General features: G+C 34.6%; 1 protein-coding gene across 1 annotated transcript in view; it reads left to right on the top strand.

The window, feature by feature from the left end:
- Positions 1–26,376, top strand: part of TAOK1 (TAO kinase 1) — a 96,911-nt gene that overhangs the window by 60,063 nt on the left and 10,472 nt on the right. The window contains exons 9-19 of the mRNA XM_065911096.1: positions 2,575–2,668; positions 5,836–5,917; positions 8,204–8,371; positions 10,460–10,663; positions 12,423–12,557; positions 15,281–15,517; positions 17,024–17,152; positions 17,242–17,445; positions 19,118–19,357; positions 21,398–21,610; positions 22,505–22,687. Coding sequence (XP_065767168.1) covers positions 2,575–2,668; positions 5,836–5,917; positions 8,204–8,371; positions 10,460–10,663; positions 12,423–12,557; positions 15,281–15,517; positions 17,024–17,152; positions 17,242–17,445; positions 19,118–19,357; positions 21,398–21,610; positions 22,505–22,687 — 1,889 coding nt within the window. The remainder of the gene's footprint in view (positions 1–2,574; positions 2,669–5,835; positions 5,918–8,203; positions 8,372–10,459; positions 10,664–12,422; positions 12,558–15,280; positions 15,518–17,023; positions 17,153–17,241; positions 17,446–19,117; positions 19,358–21,397; positions 21,611–22,504; positions 22,688–26,376) is intronic.

Raw genomic sequence — 26,376 nt, 5'->3', positions numbered from 1 at the left:
CTACAGTAATTTGTTACTGGATACACAAAATAGAAAGATGCAAACTGTGACGTGAAAGATACAGAGAAATGAGTCCAAACATAACACTAAAGATCACAAAGGGAGGAGAGCAAGAAAAAAAGAAAGGAACAAAGGAATTACGAAACAGCCAGAAACCAGTTAACAAAATGGTAATGGGTACATATGCTTATCAGTAATTAATTGTAAGTGGACTAAATTCTCCAATCAAAAGAAATGAAACGACTGAATGGATGAAAATACAAAACCCATCTATATATTGCCTACATGAGACTCACTCCAGATGTGAGGGACACATGGAGACTGAAAGTGAGGAATGGAAGAAGATATTCCATGTAAATATAAACCAAAAGAATACTGGGTTTCTTGTTCAGTCTCTTAGCTGTGTCCAGTTCTTTGCAACCCCATAGACTCCAGCTCGCCAGGCTTCGCTGTCCTTTACCATCTTTCGGAGCTTGCCCAGACTTATGTTCATTGAGTCAGGGATGCCATCCAACTCTCTTGTCCTCTGTTGTCTGCTTCTCCTCCTGCCTTCAATCTTTCCCAGTATCCGGATTTTTCCTAATGAGTTGGCTCTTCGCATCAGGTGGCCAAAGTATTGGAGCTTCAGCATCAGTTCTTCCAATGAATATTCAGGGTTGATTTCCTTTAGGATTGACTGGTTTGATCTCCATGCAGTCCAAGAGACTCTCAAGAGCCTTCTCCAACACCAGAGTTCAAAAGCCTCAAACAAAATAGATTTTAAAAATATCAGACAAAAAATAGACTTTAAAAACAAAGACTATCAGACAAAGTAGACTTTAAAACAGAGACTGTGGAGGAGGAAATGGCAACCCACTCCAGTATTCTTGTCTGGAAAATTCCATGGACAGAGAAACTTGGTGGGCTTCAGGCTGTCAAAGACTGTAGGATCTTAGTTCCCTAAACTTCATCCCACAGCTATGAAAGCACCAAGTATTAAGCACTAGACAGCCAGGGAATCCTTGTCAGATCTTAAGATGTCAGTTACCTGAGTGTGAACCTCATCACAGCACCACATTATATATACTTGAAAGTTGCAAGAGACTGGTCCTTAAATGTTCTCATCACCAAAAAAGAAATAAGAATTGTGTGATGGGATGGAGGTGTTAGCTAATGCTATGGTGGGAATTGTTTTGCCATATATAAATGGCCATATATAATCAACGCATTGTACTCCTTAAACTTACACAATGTTATGTATTAATTATATCTCAATAAAGCTGGAGAAAAAATTTTTTAATTAAAAAAGAGGCTGCAGTAAGAGACAATAATATTACATAATGACAAAGAGGTCAGTTCAGCAGGGGATATAACATTTGTAAATATTTATGTACCCATCACAGGATCACCTAAATGTATAAAACAGTATAAACAGACCTAAAGGGAGAAATCAACAGCCACACAATAATAGTAGCATAGATGCACAAATCGTCAACAAAATATTAGCTAACTAGATGCAATGATACAGTAAAAGGATCATACACCATGATCAAGTGGGATTTATTCCAAGGATCAAGGATGGTTCAAAATCCACAAATCAATCAGTATGAGACATCACATTAACAAAATGAAGGATAAAAATCATACAGTGATCTCAATAGATGCAGAAAAAGCTTTAGACAAAATTCAACATCATTTTTTATTAACTTAAGTGATCAAAGTGAATACTGTCAGTAATGGAACCATTTGAAATCGTATATGATTTCATAGAATAAATTTGAAAAATATTTATTTCTGTAATATTTCTATCAAAGTTGTATGACCCAAATTTAATCATTAGAACCAACCAAAATTGAGGGATATTGAAGAGTCTTCTATACTTCAAAATAATCAAGGTAGTGACTTCAGCTGTCACCTTGAGTCTGGATAAATAAGGGAAATTCAACCCAAAATAAGCATAACAAAGAATAAAAATATCAAAGCAGAAATCAGTTAAATAGAAGCAGAGGAGCAGTAGAGATCAGTGAAACTGAAAACTACTTCTTTGAGAAAGTTAATACAATTGATAAACCTCTAGTTCAACTGATCAGGAAAAGAAGAGAGAAGACACAAAGCCATATCAGAAATAAGATATGATATCACTACAGATTTTACAGGTATTAAAAGAATCATAAGGAAATACTGTGAACAGTTTTATGTTAATAAATTTAACAACTTAGAGAAAGTAGTTTCCTTGAAGGATACAAATGACTAAAGGACACTTATGCTACTGAGGACATTATTGGAATACTTGATTGAAACTTGAATGGGGTTTGAGGATTAGATGATAGTCATATATCAGTGTTAATGGTCTAATTTAGTGGATGTGTTACTTTCTTTCGTAGAATATGAGAATATGTTTCAGAAAATAAACACTAAAATATTTAGGAATGGTGGTGCATCCGGCCAGCAATTTACTGCACATTGATTAACTTGAAAAAATTCTTTGAACTCTACTTGAAGTTTAAAATTATTTTAAAAAAACAAAAAACAGTACTTGTGTGTCCCTGTTTAACAGGCATATATTTTACCAGGAAAGTTTTCTTTCTTTTACAGCGGAAAGGAAACCTCCTTTATTTAATATGAATGCAATGAGTGCCTTATATCACATAGCCCAAAATGAATCCCCTACACTACAGTCTAACGAATGGTGAGTATTGCTAAGAGATATATTGCTCAACATTGTGTAAATTAAATGTTTTTTCATAATGTTATCAAAGTGATTTCATTTCAATTAGGTAAAATGTATTACTGAAAAAGTATTAAAATAGGTTCTATCATGTTTATCCTTTATATGTGTGCTTTTCTTAGCAGATACATGACTCAGTTCAAAAATAAAGGATAGATGATACCACATAGAAGCAAGAAGTATTTGCTTTTTACAGAAAAATATTTAGTTTTTTGAACTTCGAAATCACATATAACTCTGATTATATAATAAATAGCATGATTTAAACATAATATTTTACAACTGAAATATAGATTGCTACAACGTGTAGTGATGTTCAGTTGGGGAATGGTTTATAATTTATATAGCATATGGTTTGATTTATCAGAATTACCAGATAAATTCATAACTTTGGAATCATTCTAATTGTCATTATGACATTTATTATTCAAATTGCTTAATGTTTTTCTCTCCTGTTGCTTTCTTGATTTGAAGAATTAAGTTCATTCGTGTAAAAAGCTTATAGAGACCTGATTGACAGTTTTAAAAAACAAGGATTTTCATCAGTGATAGAAAATTTTAGTGGGAAATTAATTCCTTACGGGTATCAAACATTTGAAAAATTCTAAGGAAATAAACAGCCACAGTCATCAAGACGGTATGGTACTGGCACAAAGACAGAAATATAGATCAGTGGAACAGAATAGAAAGCCCAGAGATAAATCCACGGACCTATGGACACCTTATCTTCGACAAAGGAGGCAAGAATATACAACGGAAAAAAGACAGCCTCTTTAACAAGTGGTGCTAGGAAAACTGGTCAACCACTTGTAAAAGAATGAAACTAGATCACTTTCTAACACCATACACAAAAATAAACTCAAAATGGATTAAAGATCTAAATGTAAGACCAGAAACTATAAAACTCCTAGAGGAGAACATAGGCAAAACACTCTCCCAACATAAATCACAGCAAGATCCTCTATGACCCACCTCCCAGAATATTGGAAATAAAAGCAAATATAAACAAATGGGACCTAATGAAACATTCGGTTTAATGAATTTAATGAAAAAACTTAAAAGCTTTTGCTCAGCGAAGGAAACTATAAGCAAGGTGAAAAGACAGCCTTCAGAATGGGAGAAAGTAATAGCAAACGAAGCAACAGACAAAGGATTAATCTCAAAATTATACAAGCAACTCCTGAAGCTCAATTCCAGAAAAATAAATGACCCAATCCAGAAATGGGCCAAAGAACTAAACAGACATTTCTCCAAAGAAGACATACAGATGGCCAACAAACACATGAAAAGATGCTCAACATCACTCATTATCAGAGAAATGCAAATCAAAACCACAATGAGGTACCATTGCATGCCAGTCAGGATGGCTGCTATCCAAAAGTCTACAAGCAATAAATGCTGGAGAGGGTGTGGAGAAAAGGGAACCCTCTTACACTGTTGGTGGGAATGCAAACTAGTACAGACACTCTGGAGAACAGTGTAGAGATTTCTTTAAAAACTGGAATTAGAACTGCCATATGATCCAGCAATACCACTTCTGGGCAAACACACCGAGGAAACCAGATCTGAAAGAGGCACATGCACCCCAATGTTCATTGCAGCACTGCTTATAATAGCCAGGACATGGAAGCAACCTAGATGCCCATCAGCAGACGAATGGATAAAGAAGCTGTGGTACATATACACCATGGAATATTACTCAGCCGTTAAAAAGAACTCATTTGAATCAGTTCTAATGAGATGGATGAAACTGGAGCCCATTATACAGAGTGAAGTAAGCCAGAAAGATAAAGACCAATACAGTATACTAACACATATATATGGAATTTAGAAAGATGGTAATGATAACCCTATATGCAAAACAGAAAAAGAGACAGATGTACAGAACAGAATTTTGGACTCTGGGGGAGAAGGCGAGGGTGGGATGTTTCGAGAGAACAGCATCGAAACATGTATATTATCTAGGGTGAAACAGATCACCAGCTCAGGCTGGATGCATGAGACAAGTGCTCGGGCCTGGTGCACTGGGAAGACCCAGAGGAATCTGGTGGAGAGGGAGGTGGGAGGGGGGATTGGGATGGGGAATACATGTAACTCCATGGCTGATTCATGTCAATGTATGACAAAAACCACTACAATAGTGTAAAGTAATTAGCCTCCAACTAATAAAAATAAATGAAAAAAAATTAAATATTGTAAAGTTCTAGATAGATGCATTAGTTGCTGATACTTTATTTTAATAATTAATTAAATAATTTAATTATTGAAGAAATTTAATAAATAAATAATAAATTTAATAGTAAATAATAGACCAATGATAAGGCTTAACTAACACATTCATAGGTCTTAGTACTTAAGTAAAATACACGTAAAAGGAATCTTTTGGCAGTTTAGTATTATGATACATATAAATAATAAATAAATTGAACAGATTGTCTACGCACTGTGTTTGATACTTCAGGGATTCTAAAGAGAATTTCTTTTTTGCCTATAAGGAACTTAAAATCTTACTTAGATATTGAAGACAAACACCGATGGAGTAGTAATTACTTAATACTCTTTGAATTCTCATCAGTAACATTATACAATAATAATGGGTTACAGACTTCCAATGTTTTAAATGTTTCAAAAAGAAATCTCAGCTGATTTTCTGGATTTAATGGAAGTTATATCCATTTGCTCAGGATACCAAATACTTAGCTGTATGGAGTGCTTCTTCCAAAGCAAATGGAGTAATACTGTAAATCACACTATACAGAAGATGTGGGAAAGAAGAGAGAGAGGTGGTTTATAGGGACAAAAATAATAAGAAAGTTATCCTAGATTTGAATGCAAAAAAGAAAATATTGGCTTTTCTAACTTTACCTCAATATAGAATGTGTTGTGATATTTTAATTGCGGGAGCAGAAATTTAATCTATGCAAATTTATCTTTGGAAAATGGCGAAGACTCATTGACTGCTTTAGATAACTTTTCATAGACATATATGAAATATATCTATATCTGCTTTTTTTTTTTATTGTTTCATTTCCATCCCCACCTCCCACCAGTAGGCACATGCTTTGTTTTGCTGATGTGTTTTTAAAGGAAATAGCAATGTGTTCACTTGATACTTTCCTTTACAATAGGTCTGATTATTTTCGCAACTTTGTAGATTCTTGCCTCCAGAAAATCCCTCAAGATCGCCCTACATCAGAGGAACTTTTAAAGGTCAGTTCAATTATACTGTTTTCTACCCCTAAGAAATTTTTTTCAATGTGTTATTTTTCTTTGGTTTGGAATCAGTATTAGGTATGCGCTACTGGTTTTTAACTAAAATACTAATTGTGTATTCTATTAAAGTAATATGAAGGAAATAGAAATGATATGTGATGTATTTACATAAATATTGTTAGAGAAAAGAGATTTTAAAAGAAATTGTTAAAATGGGTATCATATTTTTGTTTCTGTTTTGAAAATAAATTTTTCTAACTTAGCAATGAAAAGATTTTTTAAATCATGTGAACCCTTCAGATTTCACAAAGTTTCATTGCCTCGTTTAAATATGAGATTTATATGCTTCCTGTTCTCAAAAATTTATTATTTCACTTGGCAGTTGACCATTGTATCAATAGCAGTAATAGTGTGTTGAGCTTAATATAGTTCTTAAAACATCTAGATAAAGCAGTGGTAAAATGGGATTTGATTTTCTTTGTGACCCTAAGAATAAGAAGCCTTATTGGTTTTTCACTATAAAATTTTAAGTAGCCTATTTTTGCATGAATGTTTTACAATTTCAAATGGATTAAATTTATTTTCATCAGTGCACCTCAGTTAAAGATACAAAGAAATTCAAAGGATCTTATATATTCAGTAGTATTATTTGAAACTTTAGTGTGTAGAAAAGCAGTACTGATTTTCAATAATGCTTGAGGAATTTTAGGCAATAAGCTCACTCATATGCTAAGAAATGAAAACCTGACTAAATTGGTACTCACAATAGCAACAAAAGATTTAGTATAGTTGGGAATTATATTAGTAAAAAATTAGCAAGATCTGTATGTAGAAAACTGGCAGACTTAGAAATATAAGATATGATGTTGGGGTAAGAATATGGAATATTGTATTGATAAATAGTGATACATACCAAGCTAAGGCTCAGGAAAAAGGAAGAATGTGACTTGTTTCTCATACTTGCCCAATATAGGTGAAAGTAGCTCTTTGGGTATAACCCAACCTACCAAGCCCAGGTATTTGGTATTTGGTGATTAGGTTCCAAGTCTGAATATAGTGTTCATTTACCTAGTTGATAGCATATATTGGCACAGCCTTATTGGAAATGATAGGAAATATCTAGCAAGTATTTCTTTCCCTTTGGCCTGACATTTATTTCATGATTCATCATAAAGAAAAAAATAGAAAAAAATTCTAATGAATTTTTTAAAATTTTAAAGAATTCTGTGAAGTTATTTATCTCTGAATTAAAAGTTGGAAATAACTGTCCAGAATTAGGGTAATGGAACTTTGGCATAAACCTTTGATGAAATATTCTGTAGGCATTATGTTTACGAATTTGAAATAACAGTCTTATGATAGTGAAGCAGAACCAAATATGGTATAGTTAGAATTCTTTACACAGAGAAGTCAGTTTGGCTAACAACAAAGGTAAGTGTTACAGAAGTTCAGGGGCATCTCATGAAGTCAAGGGCAGAAAGTGTCTTTCTGCCATCTATATATTTACTATCTATAAAAAAAATCTGTATATAGAAAATTTCTGAAAAGAAATGTATCAAAATGTAGCAGTGATACTCTAAAGGTGGAATTATTCTTTCTACATTTCCTTATTTGATAAGGTTAAGTTTTATTTAATGTTAGTAAAAATCACTAATAATATAATGCCTTTTAATCAACTACTAGTGTTTTATGAAGAGTATTATTTATGCAACACATAAAGGAATCCACAATATCCAGGTTATATTACATAATTCACCATCAGTAAATGCATTTCTCTTGAAACCTAATAAAACTCAGAACTGACATGCCTTTTCTGTGAAATCAGCAGTTCTAAGACTATGTAAACCTTTTTTTAGCATTTGTTTACGGCTGTAATTGGGCTTCTTAGTGTTTAATTAAACCCTTTTATCATTTCAACTCTACATTTTTAGTTGACCAAAGTTTGTTTAAAATGTAGGCACAGAGTAAATATATATAAATAATGATTTTGTAAGTATAAGAAGTCAGAAATAGAATAGCTATAGATTATATGCATTATCTATGATGATAATTTAGGATAGTAACTCTAGAGTCTAAGAAGGGGGGCATGTGTGCATGCTCAGTTGTGTCCGACTCTTCGCAACCCCATGGACTATATATAGTCCATTGGGCTCTTCTGTCTATGGAATTTTCCAGGCAAGAATACTGGAATGGGTTACCATTTCTGCAGCTAAGAGAGGTGTACATTTGTATTAATGGAAAAGTATATAGGTTTCAACTTGACTTTTACATTCTTTTATCCAGCACATGTTTGTTCTTCGGGAGCGCCCTGAAACAGTGTTAATAGATCTTATTCAGAGGACAAAAGATGCAGTAAGAGAGCTGGACAATCTGCAGTATCGAAAGATGAAGAAACTCCTGTTCCAGGAGGCACATAATGGACCAGCAGTAGAAGCACAGGAAGAAGAAGAGGTAATTTAGAAATGAATCAAATCCTGAGCTCTCTTCATCAGCTTCTTTTCTTGTGGAGCTCATCTTTTACATCATGAATCTCTTATATCAGTGGTTCCCAGGTTGTGTTTTCTTAACACTGGTCCAGTAAAATCCCATGTGGGAAAAACGGTTTTTGTGTTCTTTAAATTCAGTCCCTTTGTTGTGCAGTTTGGCATATATAGTAAAGCTCAGCAACGTCTTTTATTAAATAAACAAATTCAGCTTTGTTTAATCTTGTCCCTTTCACATGTCTTAGCCACTGAACCCTTTTTTGCCTTATTGGCCCAATTGGGAGAGACATGCTTTTGAAAATATATAAAATTATAGACTCTGGAAGTTGACAGTACTCACTGACAAGTCATTAGCAAGTTACTAAGCATTCTACTCTATTACCAAGGACATTTCTTTTCAGTTCTGCATAGTTTCATTCCATCTACACACTTCTGAAATACTTATTTTCAGTTCAGTTCAGTCACTCAGTTGTGTCCTACTCTCTGCAACCCCATGGTCTGCAGCGCACCAGGCTTCCCTGTCCTTCACCATCTCCAAGAGTTTGCTCAGACTCATGTCCATTGAATCAGTAATGCCATCCAACCATCTTATCCTCTGTCATCCCCTTCTCCTCCTGCCTTCAGCCTTTCCCAGCATCAGGGTCTTTTCCAATGAGTCAGCTCTTCTCATCAGGTAGCCAAAGTATTGAAGCTATGTGTAAAGCAAGGCTCAGTGGTTTACTCACTGTAGGTAGAGGCATGTGGGTTCAAATTCAGATAGCTCTCACTCTCAAGGTCAAGTTCTTTCTATGTTGCTTTTTAGGGAGAATGGGAATACAGATTTGCAGTGGATATGTTATATATAGAACTTTCTCATGTTGAAATATACATATAAAGCTTTTTTACTATAAGTATTTTTACTTTTCTTTGCTTCTGTCAGAATTCCAGACCTTTGGTTTGTTTTTTACTGTTTTCCAGTGAGAAATATCATTTTACATTCGGAAACTAGTAACTGCTAGTTACTTTTTAATAGTGCTGCACAATTACTGAGCTATAAAATGCAAGATTTTCTTAACCGACAGTTTTGGGTTTTTTCATTTTCTTAGTTCTTATGATAGTCTTTTGAAAATTGCTTTCGGTTACTTTATTGTGGGGTATTTTAGATACATGAAATAAAGTTTTGAAATTAATAAATTTCTCATGTAGTTAAATCTATATAACAGTATCTCTGTTAGGCTAGAGATATAAGAAAAGTTCCTCTGTATATACCATATGTCTATATTAAATTCTCCATATCTTAGAGAATTTTGGTATGGTAACACTACTAAAATGTTGGTACCTAGATACCTTCACTTGTCTGGTCACTTCAGAAAAACATTCTTGTGATTTTATATATATGTGTGTGTGTATATATCCATATGTAATACATAATTTTTAATTTAAGAAAAATAGGAATTCTTTGGTGGTAGAATTTTTAAGTAAGAAAAATATACTTACAAAAGACTTCAACAAAAAATAACTAAAAGGAGTTGTTTCTAGGATTTTTTTTTTTAAGTTGGGGCTTGTTTTTCTGATTTATTTTTTTTCCACGCCCTGTGGCTTGTGGGATCTTAGTTCCCTGACCAGAGATTGAACCCAGGCCCTCCCTTGGCAGTGAAAGTGCTGGACTCCTAAACAATACCACCAGGGAATTCTCATGGTTGGGGCTTATTTTAACCATGGGAATTATTGAGAAATGAGCAAGATCTCTCTCTATACCCAATGAGATGTGTGGTAAAAATGGATTTCAAAAAATGGCAGACAATTTAGAGAAAATGCTTTACTTTGGAAATAACCCAAAACTGATAAATTGACTTCACATAGTTGGTCAGGTTTTTGTTATTTACTTGTTGGTCATTTTTATTTGTTTATTTTTCTGTTATGGATTAACTTCCCTGGTTTCACCAAATAAAGTGAATGTCTCATGATAGACCTCTGACTTTCTAAAGACTGTTGGCCAAGCAGTGTGCTTGATGCTTCTATTCAAGAAATCAAGAGAGATGGAGATATTTGAACCTATTGCTCTTTTCTTCCCTAGGAACAAGATCATGGTGTTGGACGGACAGGAACAGTGAATAGTGTTGGAAGTAATCAGTCTATTCCCAGTATGTCCATCAGTGCCAGTAGCCAAAGTAGTAGTGTTAACAGTCTTCCAGATGCCTCAGATGACAAGAGTGAGCTAGACATGATGGAGGGAGACCACACAGTGATGTCCAATAGTTCTGTCATCCACTTAAAACCTGTGAGTATTTGGATTTCAGTGAAAAAAAAAAAATCAGCTTTGGTAAATAGTTTTCTTCATCTGGTTAGTTTAAGAGGAGTTTAATTTTTTTTTTTTTTCCTGTTTCAGAAGTTGGGGACAGTTTTAGGTAACTTATTTGAAAATGGCAATAGGCTTGTTAATTTCCAGTGTAATATCTGCATTTGTAAAACTAATGCCTTGAGAATATGGAAAGAATATTTTTAAAATATCTTAGAAGAAATACTGTATATAATGTATTATTTGAAGTCACTTAGATGGAAAATGAAGTACTTTAAAAATAGTAGGTATACTCATGAAATTCATTGTAATATTAATAAAATATTTTTGAAGCATGGGAGAAAGGATTAGGATGGATGGTGACCAAAAGTGCTTTTGGTCACTTTTCATTATCCATATAATGTTTACAGCTTTAAAATAAAACTTAGAGTATAATTATGGAAAAAATAAATTCTGGGTTTAGGAAATAATGGGTATTATACTTTAGAATGCAAAATTTTAAATGTTCTTGAAAATATTTTAAGATCAGATAGCTCCTTTTAACACTTAATAGGAATGTTTCCTTTTTTAACTTCACAGCTTGCAGTGTTACCTAAAAAGTTATTAGACACAAATAGATGAAAGGTGGAAAGAATGGATAAACAAAACCATGGTATATACACATGGTGAATATTATTCAGTTATACAAAGGAAGGAAATTCTGATACATGATACAACATTAGTGAATTTTGAAAACATTATGCTAAGTGATATAAGTCAGATGTAAAAGGACAAATATTATATAATTCCTTTTATAAGAAATACCTAGAATAGGCAAATTCATAGAGATAGAAGATGGATTAGAGGCTACCAGGGGCTGAGTAGAGGATTAAATGGAGAGTTTATATTCTTAGGCAAGAGGATCAGCCATAAAAAAGATTATTCCTGTAACTGCTGCTGCTGATGCTAAGTCGCTTCAGTCATGTCCGACTCTGTGCGACCCCATAGACGGCAGCCTACCAGTCTCCTCCGTCCCTGGGATTCTCCAGGCAAGAACACTAGAGTGGGTTGCCGTTTCCTTTTCCAATGTGTGAAAGTGAAAAGTGAAAGTGAAGTCGCTCAGTCATGTCCGACTCTTCGGGACCCCATGGACTGCAGCCTGCCAGGCTCCTCTGTCCATGGGATTTTCCAGGCAGGAGTACTGGAGTGGGTTGCCATTGCCTTCCTGTAACTAGTTGGTTGCTAATTGACTTCCTTTTCAGTAATTAAAGTAGTATATATATATCAAGAAGGACATTGATTCTTAAAATTTTTACAATTATTTTTTGTTTACTTATTTTGGACCAGTGGCGAGAGTATTATAAAGTTTTTTTAAACTATATTATTGCTTCTTAAACCCAAGAGCCCTAGAGTAATTAATTTTACTACTGCTATTTAAAATACTGGCTGCATGTTTTATTATCTTTGTTTTTAAGTTATATTAAGGCTTTGTAATTTTGTGCTTAATGAATATTATATAAATCTAGCCATAATGTTTCATTATCCTGATTCTGTATACTGTTTCATCCATTGAGGAAATAATGTCTCCTGATTCAAATTATGTTGAAAATAAAACATCAGCATTCCCATTTTTTGTTTTTGATTTTTAGAATTATGTCTTTGAGATTTATTGATCCATTTGTCTTTAAAATTTAATTTTCTTGAAAGTTCACCTGAACTGTGTTTGTTCACAACAGATAATAATGTTTGTTTCTTTACCTAGGAGGAAGAAAATTACAGAGAAGAAGGAGATCCTAGAACAAGGGCATCGGATCCACAATCTCCACCCCAAGTATCTCGTCATAAATCACACTACCGTAATCGAGAACACTTTGCTACTATACGGACGGCATCACTGGTGTGTACTACCCCAAATTAGAAATACATTTTTCATGTTAGACCTTGGCATCTATATTCAAGTATAATTTTATACTTTTTTTTTGTATTTTGTATTACAAATATTTACTCAACATTTAACTGCCTGTTATGAGAAAGAACTTCTAGAAAGCACTCTGAGAGATGTGTATACAAATAACTAATATATTAGAATATATTAAATGCTTAAGAGGGCTTAAAGTGATAGTAGCTCAGTTGTGTCCAACTCTTTCAATCTATGGACGATAGCCTACCGGGCTCCTCTGTCCATGAAATTCTCCAGGAAAGGAGTGGGTAGCCATCCGCTTCTCCAGGGGATCTTCACAACCCAGAGGGCTGCTGCTGCTGCTAAGTCACTTCAGTCGTGTCCGACTCCATGTGATCCCATAGACGGCAGCCCACCAGACTCCCCCATCCCTGGGATTCTCCAGGCAAGAACACTGGAGTGGGTTGCCATTTCCTTCTCCAATGTGTGAAAGTGAAGTTGCTCAGTCGTGTCCGACTCTTAGTGACCCCGTGGACTGCAGCCTACCAGGCTTCTCCATCCGTGGGATTTTCCAGGCAAGAGTACTGGAGTGGGGTGCCATTGCCTTCTCCAACCCAGAGGGCTAACAGGTACTAAATAGGAATTCAGATTATCTTTGATTTAGGGTGAGTATTTATAAATCATTTGAACCTTTAATAATTAGTTGGTTTTAGGCACGGGGGGAAAGAAAAAATGATGTTTCCACCTAAGAATTGACAGGCTAACAAAAATGAGGGGAAATGTTTGTGAAATAGCAAGTAATCCAATTTGGTATACTTAAAATATCGTTCTTCTGATTTCCCAAATAATGAAAATGGATTATTTGTTTATTACAAGGATATTGTTATATTGGGGTACTTATAACCCTGATCAGTCAGATATGTAGGACCAAAACATGATAAAGGTGGGGATAGAAATATGTTAAGATATCAAAGGGAAATAGGTTATTAGTAAATATGACAGAAAGAAAAAAATATATGGAAATTGTCTGAATTATCAGCTACATAACAGATCTTATAAATCTCATGCTGTGTCCCATGAATCTGAATGACATCTGGGGTCAAGAACACCATCCCTTGGACTTCCTGGTGGTCCAGTGGTTAAGAATCCACCTGCCAGCACAGGGAACATGGGTTCAGTCCCTGGTCTTGGAAGATCCCACAGGCCAAGGAGCAACTAAACCCATGTGCTGCAACTACTGAAGCCCAAGCACCTAGAGCTCATGCTCCGCAACAGCAGAAGCCATCACAGTGAGAAACCTGTGCTCCACAACTAGAGAGTAGCCCCCACTTGCCACAAGTAGAGAAAGCCTGCAGTCAGGAACTAGAGAAACCCAGCCAAAAATAAAAATAAATTAAAAAACAAAAAGATAAACACCATTCCCTGTGGTAAGTCAAGTCATTCCTACTGTTCAACATGTAAATAATTCTCTGAACAGAGCAAGTAGCAAAGATTGCTTAGTTTTTCATGACCGTTTTAACAAATACCTGGACAAGCCCAGCTTGTTGGGAAAACATTTTTGTGACTGGGCACATATTAATGTTTCCCAAGCAAGCCTTCTGTCTCAAATTTTGGCTCCCTTAAATTAATTGAGGAAACTTTTTTTTTTGGTCATGCCACTCAGCTTACAAGACCAGGGATTGAACCCAGACCCTCAGCATTGCAAGCACAGAGTCCCAACCACTGGACCACTAGGGAATTCCTGAGGAATTCTCTTAAGTTATGGATTTAGAAAACTTAAGATCCATATCCCTAAACCTATTAAGTCTATTTATTTCAGATAAGACATTCATACAATAGGTAAATTTGTGTACAAAGATATGCATAGCTATATTTTTCAATAAAAGTACCATGTACTAAAACTCAGTCTGACTTCTCTGCCTTGGGTTTTTTTCATATAATAAAATACATAGATCTTAGGTATTCAATTTGAAGTATTTTTAGTGGTACACATTATGCTAACCATCAACTAAGAAAATACATATTAAATGCTAATGTTGTTCACTTTAAAATATTTTATATTAAGTGAATTTCACCTCAACTAAAAAAATCAGTTTACACATCTTTTTCTTTATTGTCAGTGCTTTTTGTGTCCTGCCCAGGAAATACTTGTCTGCCTTACAGTCATGAAGATATTCTGTGATTTCTTCTACTTTATGGTTCTGGATTTTGTGTTTATGTCAAATGATTCTTTTCAAATTAATTTTGATATAGAGTGATATAGAAATCAAGTTTTTGTTTTTGTTTTGTATACAGAGAACCAGTTATAATTTGATAATACATTTATTTCCTCTTTGACCTAACTTGACTTTTTTGGCAGAAAAATCAGTTGACTAAATATATATGATCTATTTCTAGATTTTATTCTGTTCCTTTGATCTGTTCAGCCTATCCTTCCACCAGTACCACACCATTTTGATTACTGATATGTGTGTCTTCCAACTTCTTTTCCCTCAAGAATGTTTTGCTTCTTGTAGCACCTTTACATTTCTATATAAACTTTAGAACCAGCTTGTCTATTTCTTTAAAAGATCACCTGGAATTTTAATTGGAAACTGCTCATTGGAATCTCTTACAGTAATTGTCTACTTGGATAAATAATAGAGTGGTCTAAAATGCTTCTGAAAGAAAAGATGTTTTGCTTTATTTTATTGTTTTCTCTCCATTGTTTGTGTGTCTAGGTTACAAGGCAAATGCAGGAACATGAGCAGGACTCTGAGCTTAGAGAACAAATGTCTGGCTATAAGAGAATGAGGCGGCAACATCAAAAGCAGCTGATGACTCTGGAAAATAAGTTAAAGGCTGAGATGGATGAACATCGCCTCAGATTAGACAAAGATCTTGAAACTCAGCGTAACAATTTTGCTGCAGAAATGGAGAAACTTATCAAGAAACATCAGGCTGCTATGGAAAAAGAGGTGGCTGATTCACTATTATTAATTTATTTACTGTAGATCATAAGCATCTCAGAGTTAACCAAGCTGGCATTTTGATGTTAGGATATTTTCTCTAGAACCAAGCCAGTTCAATTGGGAATAGAGAGAAGCATTTATATGACATGTATAGTATCAGGCACTAAGTCTGGGAACCAGTAGACGTGGGATTATTTCTTAATGCTCGTAGTTTTATTGTATCACAGTGGGTAAATCATGCAACCATTCTAGGCCCTAGGTACTCTGATAGTATGAGGAATTTCTTAATCATCTATCAATAGGTGATTTAGGTCTCAAAAAATCATTTATGATTCTCTTTGTGTGTTTTTTGGAAACCTTCCTTCAATTTATAGTTGCATTTTAATATCAGAATAATTAAAGATTACTGTAATATAACAAAATGTTAGAGATAATAAGTTAAGAGAGATTCAAATTAAGATTTGGCCCATTTTGTTTATTTACAAATGTGTCATTCTACTATATGATTTAAGTATATATTTTTTAGGATTCTTCTTATGGGAAACCTGATGTTTTGATATCCCATCACTTAAATTTTATTTTGATAGTCAGCATTTGTCAAGTAAAATGTAAGCTTCTCAGTAAATTAACACAATATCTAGAAACATATCTAGCTAGTCCACATTGAGGCATTATTTATTATAGTTACCCTGTTCACCTTCCCTGCCCCCCCCAAATTAAAAGACCCACTCTCATAATAGTAGAGAATTGGCAAAATAATTTATTGAGTAAATAATTATTTAATTTTGAATTGATTTGATTAAAGAATGTATAGATATTTAGAATCCTGTTGGGAATTAGAAAGTATTTTTAATAACTTGGGAAGAGATAGATACTAACATATTTAGAAGAGCAGATCATGACATAGGATGTGCAATGTGATTACAGATTTATTTAAAATGCGTGCATGCATAGAAAAAATAGGAAAGGTGTGTACCAAAATGTTTTTATTGTTTTTCTCTGAGTGCTAAAATCATACGAGGTTTTTTTTCCTTTGTGTTTTTCTGTATTTTCTAAATGATCCACAATGAATATACATTGCATATATAATCAGAAATAAAATAGTATGATATATATGTATCTAATATTTAACACTTTTATTTAATATATAAGTTAAAGGTCAGGGTTTACTTTGAAGAGGAGTATATAATATACAAGTCAATCTAGATAAAAGGTCATGATTTTATTATATTTTTAATAAATGCTTATTTTTTTATTGGGGGGCATATTGTTATATTTTTTAAAAGGTGAAAGCTTTTTAATTCTGTAATAGGTCAACATTTTAAAGATGAGTCCCATTTTACTGGTTCTCTGAAATTGAAATAAGAAGCTAAGTAATACTTACTGGTAATTTGTTGGATGTTCTTATTTTGGTAATACTTATACAGATTTTATCCTAAGTGGTATATATTAAACTGTTGCTTTGAATCTGTCTACTTAACTCATTTGATCCATTTTTTAAATTTCTCATAGGCTAAAGTGATGGCCAATGAAGAGAAAAAATTTCAGCAACATATTCAGGCCCAACAGAAGAAAGAACTGAACAGCTTTTTGGAGTCTCAGAAAAGAGAATATAAACTTCGAAAAGAGCAGCTTAAGGAGGTACTTTTATTTAATACCAAATACCACATGATATATTTATACTGTTGATTTTTATGTATTTTGAACTGAATTGTTTTTTATGTTCCCAGGAGCTGAATGAAAATCAGAGCACCCCGAAAAAAGAAAAACAGGAGTGGCTTTCAAAGCAGAAGGAGAATATACAGCATTTCCAAGCAGAAGAAGAGGCTAATCTTCTACGGCGTCAGAGGCAGTATCTAGAGTTGGAATGCCGTCGCTTCAAGAGAAGAATGTTACTTGGGCGCCATAACTTAGAGCAGGACCTTGTCAGGGAGGTGCGTTTGAAGCTGGAATCTTTCCTGAAAATACGTCAGTTCCTTCTCAGTTTCGGAGCCTTTGCACTTGCGCCTCCCTCAGCCTGAATTCTTCTTTCCTAGATTATCTACATGGCTTGCTTCCCCCCATTCACGTCTCTCCTCAGAAATGCCTCCCCTAATATCCAAATCCTCCTTCTTATTTAAATAGTCTTCTCTGCACTTCTCTCTCCTATACACACACACTTTTGGGGGAGAAGTTTCTCTTCTTGCCTAGAATGAAAATTTTATGAAGTCACCGGTTTTGTTTTGTTCCAGTCTTTACATCCCCTATGTGTTAACATTTAATACTTTTTTTATAATCATGTACTTAATTGAGCAAACATAGAAACTCTTGTGTCAGGGAAAACAAATATTCTCAGTTTCAGGGATACCTCTGAGCACAGATTAGCTTATTTCCAAGAGTGGCTTAAAATAAACTTCAAGTATAGCATAATTGTTCAAATTTACTAATAATTAAAGAAATTAAAATTAAAGTAGTTGCATCAGTTAAATAAGAACAGTTTAACAGACTGGAAACATTGAATCCTAGTAAGGGCATTGGGAAATGTGTAATGTTGGTAAGAGTATAAATTGATACTACCCTTTTGGAGCTCATATGCTTTTACCTACAAATCCACTTCTAGAACTCTGTCCTAAAGAAATAATAACATGAGTATATGATGCATGATGCATCAACATTTAATGAAAATTTTTTTATAAAGCAAAAAATGGAAAATTATAGTATTTCAAAGCAGAAACCTATGGTGAAACTTAAATAAAAGATGTGTATATACTGATCAGACCTGGATATATGTCTATTATATTGTTAGCTGAAGAAAGCACATTACATGCCTGTATTGTATATTGTTACTCAGTTTTTAAACTATATGTTTTTCTATAATAGTTGTTTCACAGTAGCATGGGGAAGGTTGGGAAGCATTTTCTTCAAACTATTGTCCTTTGCAGAAAGGGTTTGCAGGGGCAAAGGGAACAGGTTTGACATGTGTGTGTGTTTTACACTTGTTCTTTTTAATCTAAAAAAAAAAAAAAGGAATTAGAACATTTATCGAGCATCATGTGCTAGGTATTCTGAGAACTTTCCGTTTATGAGTTCATTTCATCCTCACATTAAATCTGTATAATAGTTACACTGTTATTTCTTTGAAAAGTGATAAAACTAAAGCACAGCAGGTTTAAACAACTAACCCAAGGACTTGGTGACTGTAGGTAGCAGAGCCGGGTCCATGTTCTTATCCATTACACTATACTGGGTATACTGCATGTAATAGAATTGGATAGGACACCGAAGAAATTTAAAAAATGGCTTTGGGGTTCTCTTCAGATGTAAAATTGGGAAACAGTGAAAGAAGGAAAGAAAGAAAGAAAGGACATTAAGTCTACTGAGATTTGATATGTTTTAAGCTTATGGCATAAAATAGTATTAATGAATAGTAATTGAATAGAATAAGGAAATTTGTCTTTACTAATTGCCCATTTACTACTGTATAGGTCATAAAATCTGATATTTACTGTGCAGTCATTACTGAATCTGAAGATTACATCTGTTTCCTGGTTAATCTGTTTCTTAGGGTTTTTTCCCCCTGGCATTGTACAGCAATAAATATACCTTTGTCTTTTGTATTATGCTTAGGAGTTAAATAAAAGACAGACTCAGAAGGACTTAGAGCATGCCATGCTACTGCGACAGCATGAATCCATGCAAGAACTGGAGTTCCGCCACCTCAACACAATTCAGAAGATGCGCTGTGAGTTGATCAGATTGCAGCATCAAACTGAGCTCACTAACCAGCTAGAATATAATAAGCGAAGAGAACGAGAGCTAAGGCGAAAGCATGTCATGGAGGTTCGACAACAGCCTAAGAGTCTGAAGGTACCTTTAGCCTAAGCTGAAGTTATTTAAGTAACATATCTGTGAAATGAATGATGATTTTAAAGGTACCAGCGGTAGGGCTTGGCATAGAGTTGTTTGGTGTTTAATCTTTCTTTTCTCCTTCTTATTGTTACCTTTTCAGTTTGAAAGTTTGTAAACACTAGTGTGATCTTTGCAGATACTATACAAAAAGTGAGGTAAAAAACAATGTTTCACAATTACAGTCAGGCTTTGAATAGAATGTCTGCTTTTGATGACAGATGAGCTCAAGATTTTCCATAAAGGAGATTGTTGTTACTTTACTAAGGAAGAAAAGGACCATTTCCTCTTAGTTATGTATCTGTATCTACTTACTCAATTTGAACAAAACTGACTTGATTTTACACTTGATCTTAGCCAAAAGGCCTAGAAGCGATAAAAAAAAAAAAACTGACTTGATTTTAACGTCAAGTTATCCCATTTTTGTTTCCGTAATAGTTGCATCTTCTGACTTTCTCCAGGAATTTAAAGGAGACGGGAGGCATCAGTTTTAGCACTTAACGTAATTTAACTGGGATTTGGGGAGGACTGGGTTACCCGTGTCAGTGGAATAGGTGATTCACACCTGTTGCCTGCTCTTCTGTTTCTTCATCTGCCATCCAGATGATGATTTGTCAATGTTAGATGAGTAGAAACAGTTGTAACTTAACATTCCTCTTGCTTTCACTTGAGTCAAACATTAAAGTGTATAGTTTATTCTTGGTACAAGTATTACTCTTCTTAAAGAAAAAGCACATTTTTCAAGGAGTTTTTTTTCTCTCTCTCTCATTAGACTAGTGGTGTGGAATAATTACAGTGTTTTCTTGACACAGTATTTTAAAAATAAAAACTTTTAAAAGACTGGAGGCCGTTACACAGAGTTAGAAAAGAATGGCTAAATGTCATTGTCCCATTCCTGGCTAACTTGAATATTCTTTCAGTATTGTTAATCAAGAACAGTATTTAAGAGTGACACCACTAAACATAGCTGAACTAAGAGTTTCTCTTTGCAGCTAGGCATCTCTTGACCTTTCGACTTGGTTGGTATAAAATATGGAAAATGTGTATTTGATATTTTGGTATTTATTGGCAGAGGTGGTGGAGAGGATGAATAGTTACTTCCTTGAAAAGTATGTTACTTTGGTTTTATATGCATTTGTTGCACACTGAATCAGCCAGTCAATATTTCAACTATAGCTTCTGCCTTAGTGAAGTACATGAGTAAATTCTCACTTGTAGGCTTGAACAATATACCTTATAGAAATATATCTCATCTTTTCAAATTTTGTTCAAACCTGAGTTCATAGAAATAACTAACCTGTGATTAACCAAAAACTAAAGCCAAACCCCTTTGTCTCTGAACTCAGATTGTTTTATCTCCAAAATGTTTATGTAGTTCATGTCTTTTATCATCACCTCAAGAAGGGCTATCCCCTCCCTTGCCCCACAGTTTATTCCCCTTAAGGGAAAGATAATTATAATAATGTTAGTCAGTTACTGATAGCCTACTTTTGTGGGTCTTTCACAGACTATGTCATTAGAGTTGAGATTGTCATTAAAAAAAATTGGAGCAAGGTCTCTCAGATAAGGAACAATAAATATGCTTATTTTCTGCCTTAGAAATCTGATAAGATATTATCTGGCCAATAAAAATCTTTTGTATCTACTATTCTTAATGCATGAGAAGAAATTTAATTTTCTGTCATCAATATACATAGTAATCAAAATTAATTTTAATATTTATTTGTAACTGTTACCAACATAATGAGTACTACTTGAAGTCATATGAAAAATGAGGTACTTGGTATTCTAATGTTTTAAATTAGAGCTTTTGTAATACATAGAATCTAAGGGTTTGACCTAATAGCCAAGCAGAAACATGCTGTACCTGCAACATTATGATGTAACCATTCTGTTTTCCCCTCTCCCTTTCTCCTAGTAGCCTTTTCGTTTCATGTAAGCATAAGGTTTACCAAATGCCATATGCTAAAAATTATATATATCTTTTTTTTTCCTTCTCAGTCTAAAGAACTCCAAATAAAAAAGCAGTTTCAGGACACCTGTAAAATCCAAACCAGACAGTACAAAGCGTTAAGAAATCACCTGCTGGAGACTACACCAAAGAGTGAGCACAAGGCGGTCCTGAAGCGACTCAAGGAGGAACAGACCAGGAAGTTGGCCATCTTGGCGGAGCAGTATGACCACAGCATTAACGAGATGCTCTCCACCCAGGCGGTGAGTTTGTGTTACTTAGGCAGAGCAAATCCAGGGCCCCTTTCCTTCCACCTCCTGAGTGAAGTCTCAGTAATTAAAGCACTGATAGGAAGTGGTAGCTCTCCTACAGCCTGGGAAGTAGTAGTGGTTATCTGTATTTTTCCTGTCTCTGCATTGTTTGGGAGTAGGCATGATTTATATAGAATTCTCATTGATACATTTAGACATGAGATTCTAAATAGGCTCCTTGCCAGTGCCTCTCAGGTGTTTAGCGCATATTCCAAGAGTATACCAAGATTAGAGCAACAGCTTTGTTAGGCATTGGGTAAAAAGTAGTACTGTATTAGAAATCTAGATGGTGACATTTTAATGAAGGCAAATACAAAGTATTTTCTATATAAGTTTTGTGAACTTTTTTTTAAAGGGCCAGATAGATAGTAAATATTTTAGTTTTTGTGGGCCAGGATACAAAATTGAGGATATTATCTGAGTACTTATATTATAGCCATATAAAATGTAAAAACCATTCTTAATTAGGAAACTATAAAATTAATTAAAACAGTCAACTGTCCAGATTTGGTGTGGAGCTGTAGTTTGCTGGTCCCTCTTCTATAATTATTTTCATTGCAGAAAAGAGATTCAGTGTCTTATAGCATTTAATCAGATTCTAGATTTTTTTTAAGAAAAATCTGGTTATTCAGACATCCTTCAAATAGCGTATGATAGCTTTTATCTTTTTGTTATCATCATTGGTTACTGTGCCTTCCTTTTTTCAGAGATGTTTACTCCAAGATACAAGAGAGAACAACTGTCTATCCCATAGAAGAGTAGTCTGCCTTTTCTCACACCTTCTTTCCATAGGTCTTGAATAAATAGTTCACAGTAGGATGTATCTGTTTTTTCCCTCTTTTTCAGCTGCGTTTGGATGAAGCACAGGAAGCAGAGTGCCAGGTTTTGAAGATGCAGCTGCAGCAGGAACTGGAGCTGTTAAATGCATATCAGAGCAAAATCAAGATGCAGGCGGAGGCACAGCATGATCGAGAGCTTCGGGAACTTGAACAGAGGGTCTCCCTCCGCAGGGCACTCCTAGAACAAAAGGTATAGATGATAGAAAGGAAGTTATTTGTGCTAACATCTGCTTTCATCAGAAGTATTTTACAAGTACATTTTCATATTGAGAGAGGTGGCGTTAGGTTGTTTTCACCATACCATGTTTCCTTGATTCTAATTTTGTAGTGTTTTTCTTTAAAATTATTGATTCAGTAATGAACCTTAATGAATTCTAAACATCAGGGGAATATAATTAAGTAGTTAATACTAGAGGAAGGATATGGGGTTATGTGAAGACAGTTGAATTGTGAGTGAGTACCTCTGGCTCTGTGTTCCTCACTTTTTTGTGTACCTAGCTCTACCTAAAGAGGTTGGTGAAAAACTTGGATAAAAAACTTCTTTTCTTAGAAGAAAAAGAACTTTAGTAGTTGCCTGAGAGAGGCAGAGGCAAAGGATTTGGAACATATACTTTACTCTTATATCCTGGGCCTGGAACTATACCGATTGGTGGAAGAGTACTAGGGTACAGAACATAAAACCTGTTCTACACAAGCTGAAAATGTTACTTCTAGATGTATCTTTTTCTCCCATCTCTCTTCTCTCTTTTAACTTATTCTTTGTCAGATATATTAGAGAATAGAACTAGAACCCCCAAATTCATTTCCATTCTTTAAGGTATTATAGCTGTGTTTTGTGTGTGTGTGCATATTTGGGGGAAAAGCTAATGGACAGATTTTTAAACTTTGAAAGATAAAGGAAAGTTTTGTCATGAGAAGTAATAGAATACCAGTTGTACCCAGGATTCAGAGCTGTGTTTAGAATTCCTGAGCCATAAGTTCCCAGCAGGTGATTAGCCTTAGGTCCAATGATCCTTTGTATGTTAGTACTTGCCTAATTTATCAAAAAAATGGTTTCTAGACCATTGGTCCACAGATTTTCCTCTACTTCCATTAGCTCTTCTGAAAAAAATAGAATGCTTTACTAAATTAAAAATGTATTCTTAAAATATAAATACGATCTTACTAATAGGATACCTAAATAAAATATTCCTTTCTGTCACAACTCTCATCACTGGCTTCTTCGAGGGGTATTTGCCTCTAAAAAGTATTTCACTTATGTTTCCCATTCATAATGGGAAAAATAGAAACGCATATAAATATTGAGAAGAGTCTAGTTTGTCCCATGTACACATTTCATAAATCTGATTCCAGCTTGCTTATTAAAATTCAGTCTTAAATAATGTCTCTTATGCTTCAAGAAATTATCATTGGACTTTTGTGATGGTACAGTGATCAAAAATGCACATGCCAATGCAGGGAACATGGGTTTATTCCCTGGTCCGAGAAGACCCCACATGCTGCGAGGCCACTGAAGCCTGAGTGCTACAACTGCTGAAGCCCACACACCTAGAGCCGGTGTTGTGCAACAGTGGAAGCCAGCACAGTGAGAAGCCCGCACACAGCTGCTGGATTGCAGCTCCTGCTTGCTGCAGCTAGAGAAAGCCCACACACGGCAGTGAAGACCCAGTGCAGCCTAAAATAAACAAATAAATAATTTTTTTAAAGGGAGAAAGTTATTTTAAAAAATTATTACTAAAATGGAAACTTCCATGGTGTTGTAAGAGAAATATTGGCACTATTTACAGTCAGCTCCCTGACACCGGTGTGTTCTGCATTCATGGATTCAACTAACAGATTATGATTGAAAGTACTCAGGGGAAAGAAAATTCCAGAAAGTTCCCAAAAGTTCCAGAAAGCAAAACTGCAGTTTGCTGCAAGCCTCAGCAACTACTCACATAGTATTTACGTTGTATAGGGTATATAGGTAATCTAGATATGATTTAAAGTACTGGAGTAGGGCTATGTATTTGTATTTGTAGCTCCACCTAGTGGTTCAGAGTTAATGCTCGTTAGTATCTTACACAGTCTTATTTCAATATATGAACTAAGTGGACATGTTCTACAAAGCCTAGTAAAATGTGTACATAAAACTGATGTGCATTGGTCACGGTGCAGTGGCACTCGCACTCATAGTTAGTGCATTTTGCAAAGCAACTTGGAAGTATATATTGAGCTTTGGAAATGTTACATATTTAAGACTTTGAGAATTTATTCTAAGGAAAAGAAATCCAAATATAGGAAAAATAAGATGCATAAATATGGTAATTATAGCATACTTCATAATGTTTTAAAATACATAACCATCTAAAACAGAGCTATAATTAATCATAGCCAAGCCACTTAAAAAATCTTACTCAACCATTTAAATGATGGCTATAAAGATAGTATTAATATAAAAAAATGCTTATGACGTATTGAATAAAAGTGAATTGAATTAATGCTAGTAGTGGCTATATTAATATGGTAGAATTTTTTTTTCTTTTTTTACTTTTTTTTGGGAGAGAGAAGGGCACACCATGCAGCATGTGGGATCTTAGTTCCCTGAACCAGGAATCAAACCTGAGCCTCCTGCAGTGGATGTGCAGAGCCCTAACCACTGGACTGCCAAAGAATTCCCTCTATCTTACTTTTTTAATATGCCTTATATGAATTTGATAAGAGAAAATATGTTCAATTAGTTAATATTACAAATAATGAAGGAACAGTAGAGTGATAAATATATAAATCTATTTTGAGTTGCTCCTTGATTTTTAGGGCTAATATTTACGTTTCAGCTGAAGTGCATAACAGTAAAGCAGTTTGGGATCAGTTGGCAGCTGCCAAGGCTGTACCCTCTGTACAAAAACCGAAAAATCTTAACAACTATATTTTCTGCACTTTGTACTTACTGGCTATACAGATAAGAAACAGTCATCTGAAAATAGAGGTGGAACCAGAGTGAATATTGGTTGTTTCGTGCTGGGTAATTCTCTTTGAAGATTACTTTAATCTCCACAGAATTAAGAATTGTTCCTTTAGGTTTGGCACTAACAGAGTAGGATTAGGGTTGGGGCTTCCCTCATAGCTCAGTTGGTTAAAAATCTGCCTGCAATGCAGGAGACCTGGGTTCGATTCCTGGGTTGGGAAGATCCCCTGGAGAAGGAAATGGCAACCCACTCCAGTATTCTTGCCTGGAGAATCCCATGGACAGAGGAGCCTGGCAGGTACAGTCCATGGGGTCATAAGAGTTAGACACAACTTGGTGACTAAACCACCACCACTAACAGTATAACAACAAGTAAGCCTCATTTGGCCCACATGAAGCCCTTTTATGACTTTTCTTATTTCATTTATGTTAAAATTTCAGCAAAATAGTAACATAACTATAAATGTTAAATTCCTTATTTGGATTGGGGTCCAAACAAGGTCCAGATACTGCTTTTGGTTAATTGTCTTTTAAGTCAACGAGTGTATAATAGGACCCTCTTACCCCCGTGTTTTGTTTTTTTTTTTCATTTGAATTGGATCATTTGCTCTCTAGAAATTCCAGTTTTGGCTTATTGTGTCCTCTGGTGTCATTTTAAAATGTATCCTTCTCTCTTTTACTTCCTATTTCCCATCAGCTGGTAATTAGATCCAGAGATATGATTATATTTAAATTCTCTTCTCTTTTTATTTATTTATTTATTTTCTTTTCTTTTTAAAAATTTTTTGCAAGGAATTTTCATGAGGGTTACTATGTACTTCCTTTTGCATTACATCAGGAGATATATAATGTTTAGCTGTCCCCCTTTTAAGTGATATTAATATTGGTCAGTGGGTTTAGGCAATTATCAATTTGATCATTCATAAAAAAGT

This window comes from Muntiacus reevesi, chromosome 18, assembly GCF_963930625.1.
Source record: "Muntiacus reevesi chromosome 18, mMunRee1.1, whole genome shotgun sequence".
Lineage (NCBI taxonomy): Eukaryota > Metazoa > Chordata > Mammalia > Artiodactyla > Cervidae > Muntiacus > Muntiacus reevesi.
This window is presented reverse-complemented; position numbering and strand designations above follow the sequence as displayed.